At 48.7% G+C, this 14786-nt stretch overlaps 1 protein-coding gene across 7 annotated transcripts in view; it reads left to right on the top strand.

Moving 5' to 3' along the window:
* The window catches only part of SMCO4 (single-pass membrane protein with coiled-coil domains 4), a 58969-nt gene that overhangs the window by 10361 nt on the left and 33822 nt on the right, over positions 1-14786 (top strand). The window contains exons 1-2 of one of the 7 annotated variants that reach the window (XM_046016971.1): positions 2832-2890; positions 5130-5176. The exons of 3 other annotated variants lie outside the window; for them this stretch is intronic. In XM_046016971.1, coding sequence (XP_045872927.1) covers positions 2847-2890; positions 5130-5176 — 91 coding nt within the window. In that variant the 5' untranslated portion in view covers positions 2832-2846. Of the gene's footprint in view, positions 1-2831; positions 2891-5129; positions 5177-5222; positions 5242-12656; positions 12676-14509; positions 14662-14786 lie in introns of those variants that run through there. 3 more of the 7 variants (XM_046016974.1, XM_046016972.1, XM_046016973.1) reach the window with 3 other exon arrangements.

Raw genomic sequence — 14786 nt, 5'->3', positions numbered from 1 at the left:
AGCTAAAATCCTATTCTTCCGGGGTTTATTCTCTAGTGGGGGATGGGGCAGAGAATCAGTAGTTACAATTCATGGTCCATCCATGTATGAGTTTCCTGGGCCTGCTGTAACAAGCACCACAGCCTGGCTGGCTGATGGTTCTGGAAGCTCTGAGGGGCGGTAGGAGCCCTTGGTGGCTGCGGGCAGGCCTTGGTGTCCTTTGTTGATGGCAGCATAGCTCTGCTCTCTGCCTCGGTCCCCACGTGGCCTTCTCCCAGTGTCTGTGTCTCCTGTGTTCTTATAAGAGCACCAAAGTCATTGCCCTAAGGGCTCCCATCCTCCAGTTTCCAACTGTGGTCATGTTCTGAGGTCCCAGGTGGACATGGATTTTTGGGGGGACACTGTTTAGCCCGGAACAGTATGCTGGGTGGTGATGACTGCTGAAAAGCAGGGGGTGTGCGGAGGACAGAAGGTAGGGTGGGGAGGTGTGGATCAGGCAGGCCTTGTTGAGAAGGCAGGGTTTGAGCCTCCCTGTGGAGAAGTGTGGGGCAGGGGCTGTGGCATGGAGGGGCAGCAGAGGCTTTGAGGTGGGTGTGTGCTCCTTCCAGGATAGCGTGGGGCCCGTGTGGCTGAAGTCTTGTACGCGCATGTGCATGTGAGATCAGGAGAGCATGAGGGCTGGGAGGTAAGTGAGGGCATCTGGGATGGCCTGGTAGCTCTTTGCTTTATATGCTCTAGCCTTTATGAGGACTCTGGACTTTTGCTTTGTTGGGGTGGGAGCCGCTGTCGTGGCTGTGAGCACGAACCGAAGCAGGTCTGGCAGTGCCCCGCACAGCTTGGGATCTTTCCAGATTCAGATGGCCATCGCAGGACAGTGTGTGCGCACCCAGAGAGGAGCCCCTCTTTCTCTGTGCTTTCTTTTGAAGTGTGAGTGTTCTGGTGACCCTTGATCCACTGCCCTTTCCTGTCCTCTGTCCTTTGAGATGTCTCGATCCACTCACTTCCCCACACTGAAACCACAAGCATATTAGAAGAGAAAGTAGCCAGACCAGGCTCGGGGTGGCTGGGAGTGCCAGGAAACTCGTGTGTGTCAGGCCTGCTGGGAGCTGCTTTTTCTCCTCTAGCCCGAGGCCTGCCTGGTGCGTGCTAGGCCTCCGTGAAGGTGTTTATCACCTCGCAGATTTAGAAAATGCTGAGGTCAGTGTGTGAGCTCAGTGTGTTTAGCTCCCCCAATCCTTCCATGGATAAAGTCACTATGCTGTGAAAAGAGTCGAGTCAGCTCCCTTGGGCAGCAGGCCGCATTTGGCCTTGAAAATACAGGGTAGGGAGGCATGCCCAGAAGGACCTGTGGAGAGCCCAAGGGAGCTATGCCCTTGCCAGGGGCCTGGGGCCGGCAGTTTCCGCTGCCTGCGCTGTGACTGGCCTGCAGAGTTTTCCACGCTGTTCTTTTTGCCCTAGAACCAGTGAGGCCTGCCATCTGAGTATCACTGAAGAGGAACTCCAGGCAGTGGCGCGTCTTCAACACGCCCAGCCTGAGGGCCCGAGGCCTGTGCCGAATCTGTTTGCTGGGTGGCTGGGGGAATCATACTTCGGATTCTTGGCGTCAGAGCTGAAGGGAAATCTCTTTATCTGGCTGACATTTAATTTCCTCTTTGGGCCTCAGGAGGAAAGGGTCAGGCGTGTTTGTGATTAGGGCCCCAGACTAGTGGGCTGTGGGTGGGCTTGCTGTCTGGCCCTCCTCCCTGCCTCCACCTGGTTGGGGAGTGCCAAAGTGGCCCACTCAGGGAGGTTATCTGGGAGGCCGCCGGACCCGTCACCCCCTGGGAAAGCAGCACTTGTGATGAGAATTCTGTGTGAGCAGAGATGGAAATAGAATCCCCCAGGGCCGGGAGCAGCTGCTCTCCTGGAGGATTCCAGAAGTTGTCTTTGGGCACCACTCATGCGTTTCCCCTGTCATTCCCCCACCTCAACAAAACGTACACCCAGACGCAGCCAAAGTTGTGAGGTCTATTCTTGGCCAGAAAATGAACACTAACAAGGTGTTTGCTGAGATTATAATTCTTTCTCCAGAGTTATTTCTGGGGGAGCTTCCCCCTCACACATCAAAAGCACTTCCTGAGAGGAGCTGCCTTTTAAATGGTGCAGCCGTCTCTGCCAGACGCTACGGGAAGTTTTGACTCAGGTAGCACCCCCAGAGAGTCTGGAGTCTGGCCTTGTGAGAGGCAGAAGCCTTGCCTGAGAGTGGGAGCCACACAGGCTGCTCCCACGGAATAGCTCCCTTGTCCTGTGGCCCTGGGCTGGGGGTGTGGGGGGGCTTTATCTCGGCGCTGACTTGTGTCAAGTATGCAGTCAATAAATATTTGTTGACGGGCAGGATCTACCGGATACAGGCGCTGACCTCTTTTGCTGGGCCCTGAGCAGGCAGCAGCAGTGCTGTGAGTTTGCCCCCGGCCCTGAGAGCTCGGTCTCTTAGGACTGGTCTCCTTGCTGTGGACTTGGGGACATCACTGGCTTCCTTGGGCCTCACTTGTCTCATCTTTTGCCTGACCATTGGATGAAATGGTTGGAATGAGTGTCTCCCTTCTTGGTTCTCCTCCCCGGATGCCTTCCCACCTCGCCTGCCCCCTGGGATGCAGGGGTCCTGGGGCAATTGGCCTGCACCATCTCTCCTGGTCACAGTAAGAGCTCCTTGGGGACACCAAGAACAGGAGCTCTTTGTCCCTCAGAGCCTAACACGTGCGGGCCTTCCACAGAGCTCCTGCGTGGCCTTCGGGCTGCTTGGCCAGCACCTTGCCCCCCCGAGTGTGGACTTTCTGGGTGAACTTTGATGGAGAGAGGAAGAACAGGTGGCAGGGGATTTGGCATAAATGTCTCTCCTGGCTCTGGAAGAAGGCGTCTCCAGTCATTCAATGTGAGTTCCTCGTTCCTGTCTCAAGTTTCATGCAACTTTGCAGCCCTGCCTTGAACAAAACCCCTTTATTTCTGGATATCGTGGTGAGAATTATTTTTGTGATTACTGATAAGGCAGAAAAGAATGGGTCCTGACTATAGAATTCTGTAAATTTTACCTTCCAAATTTAAGAAATGTCCATGCATAGGAGAAATACTATAAAGAACTTTATCTTGGAGATTATCACTGGAGTTCGGAATAACTGAAAAATTTTTGAATGTATTGTCTTTATAATAGAAACCATTAAAATTACTGTAAATAATAAATAGACTAGGATTTAATATATGATAGACACTGTAAGAAGTTCCCACTCTATCTTATTTAATCCTCACTAGGAATCTATAAGATCCTTTTTTAAAAAAACAAATGTTAACCTATTTTTTAAATTGTGGTAGAATATATATAACATGAAATTTACCTTTCTACCAACTTTTAAATATATAGTCCTGCAGTGTTAAGTACACTCTCTGTGGGATCCCTTTTTTTAGCTCCTCAATTTTATAAATGAGGAAGCTAAAACTAGAAAAACAAAGTTGCTTGCCTCAAATCACAGAGACTGAGTAGTTCCAGAGACAGGATTTGAATTTAGGACCTGGAGACCCAGTGCTCTGGGATTTCTGGCTAGTGCTTGTTGGGATCTGTGGTCACTTACTTACCCTGCCCCATGCTCACCACTTGACTGCAGAAGGCCGGCTCACTCACGTGGGTCTCTCTGGAAGTCCTAGGGTTGAGTTCTGTGTGTCCGTCATGGAAGTGGCTGGTCAGCTTGGCTCAGCATACATGTGGCTGATGCAGGTGCCAGGGTTGAAGGCTGAAGCATGTGGACCACTGTATCGGGTAGGGCTGGGTGTTAGACTTCTTCCAGAAGGTGCGCAGAGTGGGATGCTCTGGAAAGAGCAGTGGCTTGGGGCTCAGCTGCCTGGTTCATCCAGTCTGCACTTGGAGTTCGAAGGTCTGTGCCTTAGGACTAACCACCCTGTGGTCGACATGCCTTGACCTCAGTTTTCTCATTTCTAAGTGGGTAGTAAAAATGGTTGTTCTGCTTGTCTTCCACAATTGTCAATGGTGACAGGTTGGGATGTGGGGAAAGTGCTACGTCAAGTAGAGCACTATCAGGCAAGTTTCGAGGGTGGGAATTTTGGTCGTGCTGTGGCAGAGAGGGGTGGCTGGGGCTGACCCTGGAGATCTGAGGAGGATGGACATGAAGGTGAAGAGTAGCGGGTTTCGCTTTGACCATCACCTTGTTTCCTCCACTATGGCTTAGCTGGTGAAGAATCATGTTCCATTGTTGGCCTAGTACTGTAGGTTGGGATGCTCTGAGAGTTTCTAGAATGTTTGTCTCTCTCAAGGTCCTCGGATTCGCCCTCCCCAAGACTCACATCTCCCTGCAATGAACTGTCCTGCTGGAGATCATGTAGCCATGTGATCGTTGAAAGTACACAGCAGCTTTCTCTGGGCTTGTCTGTCATCCTTGTCTTTATAGCAGACACTGAGTCTGTGACCTTGAGCGGCCCAGCATATGAGCAGGCTGCGATCCCGAGGCCGCATTGGTGGTGAAGGGGAAGGAGCTCACCTTCTCATGGTGGATGGAATGCTTGTTCTCCCCACGCGAAGACCCTGTGTGGGACCCTGGGCACAATCTCAAGATAAAGCAGGTGGGGACTTACTCCCCCAAAAGCCCCTGTTTATGGGAAAGATGCACATAGTCAGGACAGTTATGAGGGCAAGGATATGTGGCTTGACAAGTGACTGTTCGGAGAAGTGTAGCCTTTGGTCTAAATGAATGAAAATGCATTGCTGGTGCGGGCCAGAGGTGAGGAGATGTTAGTGGGACGTCTTGACTAGCATTTCTGTCTCGTCACCCCCCAGGTAGTCTTTTGAGCCATTGCCCTTTCCGTGCACATTTCATGTGACAGAAAAGCCAGGGGGCTTTGCAGGGTCTGCTAAGTCAGTGGCCCTGTCTCTCCCTCCACTTGTTTCTGGCTTTGAGGACGGTACTCGAAGACTAAGTAGGTCATGGGTATCTATTTTGAACCGTGCGTGGCTGGGCTGTATGGCCATTTAATTTCCGGATCAAATCCTGTTGGACTTGTTTGTCCAGGAGGTTGGCAGCGAGCGCTCTCTGGTTGGTCGTGTGGTGTATTTATAACGTGTGAAGAGTCTGTAGGTAACGAGATCTTCCACTTCTCTATTCCTGCAGGAGAGCCGTCGGTGAAGAGGTTTCAAAAACCTTCAGAGGCCGCGGGCGTGCGGTTGTTTTCCACCCTGCTTCTTTGAATTTTCTGAAAATCGTTGATCCTCACTAACTTCATGTAAACCTTTTTCTTTTAAGAAATCCAATTTAATTGGGGGTGCGTGGGTGGGTGAAGCAGCTGCCTTCGGCTTAGGTCATGATCTCAGGGTCCTGGGATCGAGCCCTGCGTCGGGCTCCCTGCTCAGGGAGGAGCCTGCTTCTCCCTCTGCCTCTGCCCCTCCCCCTGCTTGTGCTCTCCTTCTTTCTTTCTCTCTCACACACAAATAAATAAAATCTTTTAAAAAAATCCAAAATAATTTTTACCCAGTGTTAGTCGGCTTCTGCTTATGTTACTAATGGCAGCCAGTTGCCAATTTAATTTGTGCTGAGCCTTTGGCGTACATTTACCTCATTGAATCTTCACCACCACCTTGAAAAATGGACATTATTTTGTCCCTTCCCCAGGTGAAGGAAGAATCAAAGCGACGCTGTAATCTGCTCACAGCCCAAGGATATAAGTAGCAAGGCCAGAGACTTGCCCTCCGTGTCTCCTGACCAGAGTCCGGCCCTTGGTACCACACCACCCTGGTCTCGGGAGTCCTGTGGCCAGAAGACATCCCCGACTGGGGGCGAGGGGGCAGGTTCCGGGCCTGTTCGGAGGTGAGGTGTGCCCTCCCAGCTGTGGATGTTGGGGACACAGACCCTCCCCAACCCAAAACCACTTCCATGCAGAACTGGAGTTCTGTGTTAGGTTGTCACTTGGATGTCACTGGACCCCAGAATTCTCGGATTTTACTCTTCATTGTTCCCGTTTCCCTCTTTTTCTCTGGGTGTTCTTGCCTGAGGCCTTGGGTGAGTATGGCGAGATGGTGAGCTCCACTAGGTCACGCAGGTGATAACGGAGTCTTCTAACCTCCTCGTCTATGTGTCTCAGCTGTGGACTCGAATATTTCTCCATATCCCACACTTTCTCTATTTTCTGGAGGAGTAAACACAAGGTTTTGGAGGGAGTATTTGCTGTGACTTTCTCTCTGGTGTCTTCCCCTCTAAGCTCCTCGCAGAGTCCTGGCAATAATGCTGCTGCCCATGGCCGTTTCTCTTTGCCGCATGTAAATATATATGTTTAGGTGCTTTGCAGAGGCATCGCCTCCCTGAGTATCCCCAGCAAGACATCGTCCCCCCACTTTGTGGACAGGGATTCTCAAGGGATGCCACAGACCTGAGACTTTCAGGCAGCACACCCCATAGCTTCCTCTGAAAGTTTCTTAGAAAATGTCAGAGGAGGTCTTTATTTAAAATCAGGTGTGGGGGTGCCTGGGTGGCTCCATCGTTAAGCATCTGCCTTCAGCCCAGGTCATGATCCCAGCGTCTTGGAATTGAGCCCCACATCAGGCTCCCTGCTTGGCAGGAAGCCTGCTTCTCCCTCTCCCACTCCTGCTTGTGTTCCCACTCTTGCTGTATCTCTCTCTGTCAAATAAATACATAAAATCTTTAAAAAAAAATAAATAAAATCAGATGTGTTTGGAAAGTGAGAGAATCTCCTCTTGCAGTGCTGTCCCTGCAAGCTGGTTCCCAGTGGGTCTCCCTGTCAGGAGTGTCTGGACCCATCCTAGTGTCCCTCCCAGCCTTTCCCTGGATTTTCACTTAATCTGAGTCTGTATCCTAGAAATCGGGGTGGACTGACTCCAAAAAGATGTAAATGAGACAATGTACATAAAAATCCCTTGGGACTCAGTGAATGGATTATTACTTTCTGTTTTTAACCCACTGTGATGGGGAGCCGCCACAGATCCCAGCTGGAAGCAGAGGCCTGAGAAACTCCCCCCCACCACCTCAGAGCTTTAGTAATTGACCTTTCCTGCAAGCACCCGCCCCCCAAAAGTGAGGAGAGGACGAAGCACAAAGAACGATAAGGAACCCTTATTTTTTTTAATCTTTCCAAGATTCCCCCCCCCCTTTTTTTTTTGTTTTGGGGAATGGTAGTGGCGTGTGGTTCATTTTCTGAGAACCAGAGCTCTGGGAAGTCCATATTAACTACAGAGCCACTCTCAAGTGCCCAGGTGCATGTAAAAAAATGAAGAAGTGCGGAAACAGGATTTTAGAAACAAGTATTTTAGCTGTGCACGTTGCACACATCAGTACTTTTAGTATACACGCATACAGTGACTATATGATTATTTAAATTTGACGCCTTCTGGCCTTGCCTCTTAGAAAGCCTACATAGGCACCTAGCGGATTCAGCCTTAACCTTTCTGAAGACCTCATGGGAGGCCTTCCATCCTCCCCATCCACTCCTTGTGTGAGTCTAGGCAAGTATAGGGCAAATTCCAGAAGAACCAGGCAGGCGACTCGTGATTTTCCAGCTTTGGGGATTCTAATTCTGCGTATTCGCCGTGTGACGTGGAGCAGTTCACCTGCCTTCCAGCCTCTGGGAGCTGCAGTCCCGGAGTCCTTGTGGTCCTAGCATTGCTGTGCATGCCCAAGAGGACGCTTGGGCCTTTGATTTTGCAGAGTTGGCTCTGAACCACCAGGGGGCGCTGGGAGCCGCGAGGGCGCTCAAAGTCCTGGATAGGCGCTTTGTAATAAGCCCCGTGTGAGTGGTGTTCTCTCCTGAGCCCAAGATCTGGAAGAGTCACCCAGCTAACAGGCAGGCAAGTCAGCCCAGGTTCCTGGCCCATCACTAATCTGAGACAAGGCCACCTCTGCCCAATGACATAGCCAGCCATACAAACTTAATTAACCTGACAACCCTAGAGACTTAAATTAGATCTAAGGAAGAACTTCCTCACTTTTTTTTTTTTTTAAATTAGAGCTAAAATGGGGCATTCTAGAACAGGGCTTTTCAAGCTGTCATCCATGATCCTTAGTCTCACAATCAATTTTGTGGGTTGACACATAAAAGGAAAGGGACAGAGTAAAAACTATCAGTACATCACAGATGGTAAGGCTGATAATGCGTGTTTGCCCTAGATCACAATGGAAATACATTTCTGCCTGTGGGTCATGGTCAAAAATGTCCTAGAAACACAGGGATTATAGTTTAGATCATTATAGGTTAGATTGCAAGGTGCTAGGGGGCAGGGGTCTGTTTTCCCTTTCTATGTTCCCTGCATCTTTTTTTTTTTTTTTTTAAGATTTTATTTATTTGTTTGACAGCACAAGTAGGGGGAGCAGCAGACGGAGAGGGAGAAGTGAGTCCTCGCTGAGCAGGGAGCCCAACGTGGGACTTGATCCCAGCACGCTGGGATTATGACCTGAGCCAAAGGCAGCCTGTTAACGGACTGAGCCACCCAGGTGCCCATGTTCCCTGTATCCTTAACCCAGTGCTGAGTATGTGGTTGATCCATCAGTCCGTCTGAGAGCACTTACTGTATTTCTCCCTCCTTCTTCAGACTGGAAGAAGTCAGAACCCACCCTGCACTGTCCTCGCCAGGAGACGAGGGAGGTGGTATTTCTCTTGTGCTTTGCATGTGAAGAATAAGGCAGACACCAGGCATGGGATAGTTGAGAGCTTGACTCTGAAGTCTGAGGAAGCTGGGTTTGCATTCTGGGTGTGCAGTGTCCAGGCGCATGACTTTGGACAACTTCTTTAACCCTCCTTAGCGTCACTGTTTCCATCTTTAAGCTTGGCGTGATCAGGGCACCTGCCTCCAAGGTCTCGTGAAGATGAGGCGAGAGAACGCGAGTTCGCCTCTAACACAGGGCCTCTAACACAGGGCTTGACATCTGATAAGCGGTTTGGAAGCATTGTCACTGCTCTTGTTCTTACAGTGACTGTTAAGAGAGACAGAGTGACTCACATTGGGTCCACAGTGGGAAGCCGCTGCTGGAGCTGCAGTTCTGTGATGGCTGTAGATCTTGAACTGCACTGGAAGGCTGAGCCTGTGGCTGGTCGTGTGGGGAAGGAAAGTAGCTGGTGCAGGGCGAGCTGGTGTCTGAGCACAGGGAGATGGTTTGGTTTCGTGATTTAGAGAAAACAGAGCATCTTCCAGGTGCAACGAGCTAGGCCTATCCCTGTGGCATCTGAGAATGGAAATGGCATTGCTTAGAAAAAGCTGGGTGCTTTTTATTTAATCAGCAACAGTTTCAATTTAATGTCACAGGTCTTTGTTGCTGTTTGTTGTAACTATGTGTACGCTGCGTGCTCCCACACATACACATGCACACACACACAGAAGGAACTATTCTCTGCAGTGGAACATGTATAGGATTAAATTGGTGCTCTTGTGTCTAGTAGTCATGACACTTTTCAGTGAAAGCACCAAGATCTGGTAAATCCTGATTTCTGAAACCACCAACAGGGCCCAGCAGTTCCACTGCCCAGTCAGAATTAACTGTAGGAAAGGAAATACGTGATGTTTTGAAGACACTGGGCAGAACCCCAGGGGGCCTTGGTTGGAGCATTAGCCCTGCTTTTCAAGTCCAAGTCTGTTCACTACCGCGTAGCCTGGGGAGTTGTGACCTGTCTTTCTGCCCCAGAGCTAAAACATTTTTGTCCTTTGTATCTCTTAGTGCTGATTTTGAATCTTGGGAGGGAAGGGTAGTAGACGCTAAGTATTATTCAACGATAGGAAGCTTTAGGTGTATATTTTAGTCAGAAGTGTGACTTTCTCCCTGGTTTGGAGACAGTGAAGTACATAGTTAAGAGCACAGACTTCATTCAGCTAGACCTACATCTCCAGCCACGCTTTGCTGCTCTTCCCCTCCTTTATTTTTCCCAGCTTTATTGAGATAGAATTAACAAATCAAGAACGTGTCTCTCAGGAATCCAGTGTGTTGATTGCACTACATTGTGAAGTGATTACCACAGTCCAGTTAAGTAGCACCCATCGGCTCACCCGTAATTACTACTTTTTGTCTGTGTGGTGAGAACACTTACGAGCCACTCTTGGCAGATTTCAACTATACTATACAGTATTATTAACTATAGTCCCTGGGCTGTACTTTAGACCCCTAGAATGATTCGTCTTAAAACTTAAAACTGTTCTCTTTCACCATCATCTCCCCATTCAGCCTGCCCCACAAGTCCTGGCCAGCACCATTCTATCCTGCGCTTTCTATGAGTTTGACTTTTTTAGATCCCACATGTAAGTGAGATCGTACGGTATGTCTTTCTCTGTGTCTGGCTTCTTTCACTTGGTATAATACCCTCCAGCTTCATGCCTGTTGTCCCAGATCTGCCTGTGCTGTGTGACTTCAGGCAGGTAGCTTCACCTGTCTGCATTCCATCTGTGAAATGGGCTAATAACAGTGCCAGTGCCTGCAAGTCTGTGGAATGTTTGCGTGTGAACTCTGAAGCACGTGGGAACCATCGTTGTGGACACGAGCACTAATATTATCAGTGGAAGGTCTTCCAGGAGGCCTGGCTTGGCCAGTTTTAATAACTGGTCTTGGGTATGTTGCCAAACCTAAGTATTATTTTCTCTGAAACAAGGGAGAGGCCCAGATGCTTTAGACTCCTCCTAGCTCGACTGCTCTGCATTGTGTGTTACATGTTCTCTTTCTTCTGAGAACAGGACATGTGTTGTTGGCTGTCAGAGGTCCAGGAAGGGGGGCGCAGGGGTCACGGTGGTGGGGAGATCCCACCTTCTGTTAAGGACCTGTAGCCCTCGGCCCAATCGCTGTTGGTTGTCGTAACCTTTGTTTTTCTTTCTTTGATTTTATTTTCTCCGTGGACCTCCCTTTCCCTAGCCTCTGCCAAACAACTCCAGGCTTTTCTATGCTCCTTCTGGTGGACTCAGAGCAGAGGTTTGCCTGGTGGGCCGGAGTGAAGTCTCAGCTCGGCAGAGTCTCACACGCAGGGGAGGCTACAAATAAGGGTGATCCCTTCCCTTCGCCATTGGTTTTGAAGTCTGTGCTTGTCCTTTCCACATTCCCCAACCCACGCACTGGGGCTGCCTGTGTCTGAGGTTGACCAGGAAACGCTGCTTGTGACAAAAAGGGATGACTTTTTTTTTTGTCATAAACTGTTTGCTCGCTTGGTTTCCTGTCTGGTCTTCGGCTTCCGCGGGAATTTTAAAGGGCTTACTGGAGCTAATCTCAGGGTAATTTTATATTTTGCACGTGCATCTTTGCCAGCAAAATGTGGAGCTTCATAGTTCATCTCTGGCCTGCCACTGGTATTTGAGGTTTGTCTCCTTGTCTCCGGGACAGGCATGCACAATGAATTAATTGAGCTGTTTTCAGCCCACTTCCTGCCTAATTGAACACTTGCACAGCAAACACTGCCAGCGCGCCTTCCTGGTACCTGAGCTGCTAGCCGCCCCCTTCCTGGTGGCGTCTTGCTTGTATCAGAAGATTCGCTTTTGTCATTTGCAGTTAGCGGACTCTGTCCTTCAGAGAACTGCCTTCTTCTTCACTTAATTTAAAGGTGCCAAAGTGTCCTCGATGGGTACAGTCCCTCTGCATTCCCGTCTTGCCACTGTCCTCCCAGTTAACGTCACTGCTGATTTCCCGCCTCATGAAAGCTGCTCAAAGACCAGATGCGGGGAGAGGGGACGTGTGTGGCCTCGGTTGATTCTCATGCTCACCTCGCCCTACCTTGGGCCCCGGATGAAGTTTCCAGTGAGTCATTCTTAATGTAGTGCTCCTGGTTTAGAGCTGATGAGAAATATTCTTTGAAGGGAAGGGACCTGGTTTCTTTTTCAATTAAGACTTTGCTTTTTTAGAGCAGTGTTAGGTCGCAGCAATATCGAGCTGAAGGTGCAGAGATTCCCCGCACACCCCCTGCTCCCCCGGCCCCCATGCATGGCCTCCTTCATTATCAGCGCCCCCCACCGGAGTGGTACACTTGTTACAACTGGTGAACATACATTGATATATCATCATCACTGTAGTTTATCTTAATATATGCACTATTGGTGTTGTACATTCTCAGGATTTGGACAATGCATAATGACTTACATTCAACCAGTGACCTGTACCTAGTATTTTCACTGTCCTAAAAATCTTCTGTGCCCTGCCCGTTCATCTCACCACTCTCCACCTCGCAACCACTGATCTTTTTACTATCTCTATAGATTTGCCTTTTCCGCAGTGTCCTAGAGTTGTAATTACAGCATGAGGCCTTCTCAGATTGACTTCTTTCATGTAGTAATATGCATTTAAAGTCCCTCCATGTCTTTCCATAGCTTGATAGGTCGTTTCTTTGTAGTGCTGAATACTAGTCCATGGCTCGGATATCCCACTGTTTCTTTATCCATTCACCTTCTGAAGGACGTCTTGGTTGCTTCCAAGTTCTGGCAATTATGAATAAAGCTGCTGTAACTATCCATGTGCTGGCTTTTGTGTGGATGTAAGTTTTCATATCTTTTGGATAAATACTAAGGAGTGTTACGGCTGTATCATATGGTGAAAGTATGTTTAGTTTTGTAGGAAACTGTCAAACTGTCTTCTGTCTTCCAGTGCCAAACGATTTCGCATCCTCACTGGCCGTGAGCGTGAGTCCCTGTTGTTCCACATCCTTGCCAGCATTTGGTATTGTCAGTGGTCTGGATTTTGGTCGTTTTAATGGGTGTGTAGTAATGTCTTGTTGTTGCTCTAATTTACATTGTCCCAAAGACCTGTGATGTGGCAAGACTTTTTTTTAAAGAATGCTGACTTTTTGCCACGAGGGGCTTATGTCTTGACAAAGAGAAAAGTAGTTTTACTAAAAATGAGGGCCAGAACAGAGAATCCAGTCTTCCCCGATAACAGAAAGCCTTCCTGGTTCTTGGCCTGTGTTGGGTCTTCTCAGCTGTTCTCTTTGGTTCAAAAATGTCATAACCAGCAACATGGTTTTTCAGTGGAGCCCTGGTTTGGGTGTGCTTTTTCTGTTAAAAATATTGTGGAGAAAGGGCGACCCTTATTAATTACATGATAGAATTGTATATCTTAATTATCTCCTCCTAGTATTCTTGGGCTTTCAAAAGGAAGTATACTGTTGGGGTTCCTTCTGCCCAGGTTTGAACTTATTAAACAAAGGGGTTGAGACTAGAAAAACATTTATCTTTCAGATTCTTTGATCTCACTGTGGTTTTGCATTTGCTTTCAGTTTCCTTTTGGTGTTCCTTTGTAGAATTTCATATTTTACAAATATTTTAGAGGGTTCTTCAAAAAGTTACATGTGGAATTACTGTAGGAGCCAGCAATTCCACCATAGGTAAATTTGTGAATTGAAAACAGTGACTAGGTCTTTACAAGTCTTCATAGCAGCACTGTTCATAGTACCCAAATGGAAACAACCCAAATGTTCATTAACAGATAAATGGATAAACAAAGTGTGGATATTCATGTAGTGGAATATTATTCAGCCAAAGGAAGGAATGGATTATAGATACGCTACAATGTGAGGAGACCTCAAAAGCATTATGCTCTAGGTCAAAGAAACCAAATAATAAATGGACTCATTTATGTGAAATATCTAGAGTAGCAACTCCGTAGAGATAACAGGTGGGTGTTGCCAGTGGGTGGGGGAAGGGAACAGGGGGATCGACCACCTAGGGTATGGGTTTTCTTTGGGGTGATGAAAATATTTTGGAACTAGGTAGAGGCAAGTGTTCAGCATTATCAATGTCCTAAATGCCCCTGAATTGAATGCTTTTCCATAAGTGGTGAATTTATGTTATGTAAATTTTGCCTCAAGTAAAAAAAAAAAAGTGTTTGGAGGGGCATCCTCTGTGTGTTTTTGCCAAGGGTGGGTTTTCTAGTGACACCACACAAGAGGGGCACTCCAGTGAGGCCTTTAGCAAGGGCCAGAGCAGGGTGGCACTGTCCCATGTCGCCGTAGTGTCCCAGCTGCCAGTCTGGTGACCTGCTGGGACAGAGGCCCCGAGGGTTTCCTCCTCTCTCTTGGCTTCTTCCCTTTTCTATAAAGCAGGCTGAAAAGCAGGCCTCACCTCATAGGATCACTACGAGAGGGAATATAAGGGACGGAAAGTGCTTGGCACACAGTCAGCTCTTAATAGGTAGGAACTCTTCATTAATTTAATTAACGTCAGACTTGGGGCCTGAAGAGCAGTTTCTGTGGAAGGAGAGAATGACGTGGACTCAGGGAGAGACGGAAAATGCTGGAAGCAGAGAAATGAGAGTTGACTCAAGCCGTCTAGGTTTCAGTTCAATTTTTGAGCAAAGGAAGGTTAAAAATCCCGTTTCCTGGATTCCTTTTAGGAGTCCCCATAAGCCCTTGCGAAGTTGGTGAAGGTTCACCTCCACCAGCTGAAACAAGGAGTGTTTGTGACGCACTTGGAAGAGCACCTGGCCAGCCCCAACTGGGGAAGTACCCGCTGCCCACTTCTCTTCCCGCCCCTGCTTCCTCAGACGTGAGCACTCGCTCACCTCCAGTCTCCGCAGAGCACCGGGCCACTGGGCGCATCTTTATTAGCCAGGGTTTGTGTTTCTGAGTACTGCTTTTTTCCTCAGAAGAAGGGACTTTACACATCACCTGGGCCCGGATGAACCGTCCAGCAGCGCAGAGGGGCAAGGATACCCGGACCTAAGGGGAGGCTCTCATCACTCAGCTGTAAGGGGCAGAGGGAACTGGGCGGACGGGGCGGGGGAGCTGGTCTTTCACCAATGAAGAAATACAGTTTTCAGCTCTCCTAGCATGAAACTGTGGCATGGAGAGCTCTAATTTTAGGCTGTTAC

This window comes from Meles meles, chromosome 8, assembly GCF_922984935.1.
Source record: "Meles meles chromosome 8, mMelMel3.1 paternal haplotype, whole genome shotgun sequence".
In the NCBI taxonomy this organism is placed as follows: Eukaryota; Metazoa; Chordata; class Mammalia; order Carnivora; family Mustelidae; genus Meles; species Meles meles.
Note: the sequence above shows the minus strand (reverse complement) of the source record. Positions and strands in the feature narration are given on the sequence as shown.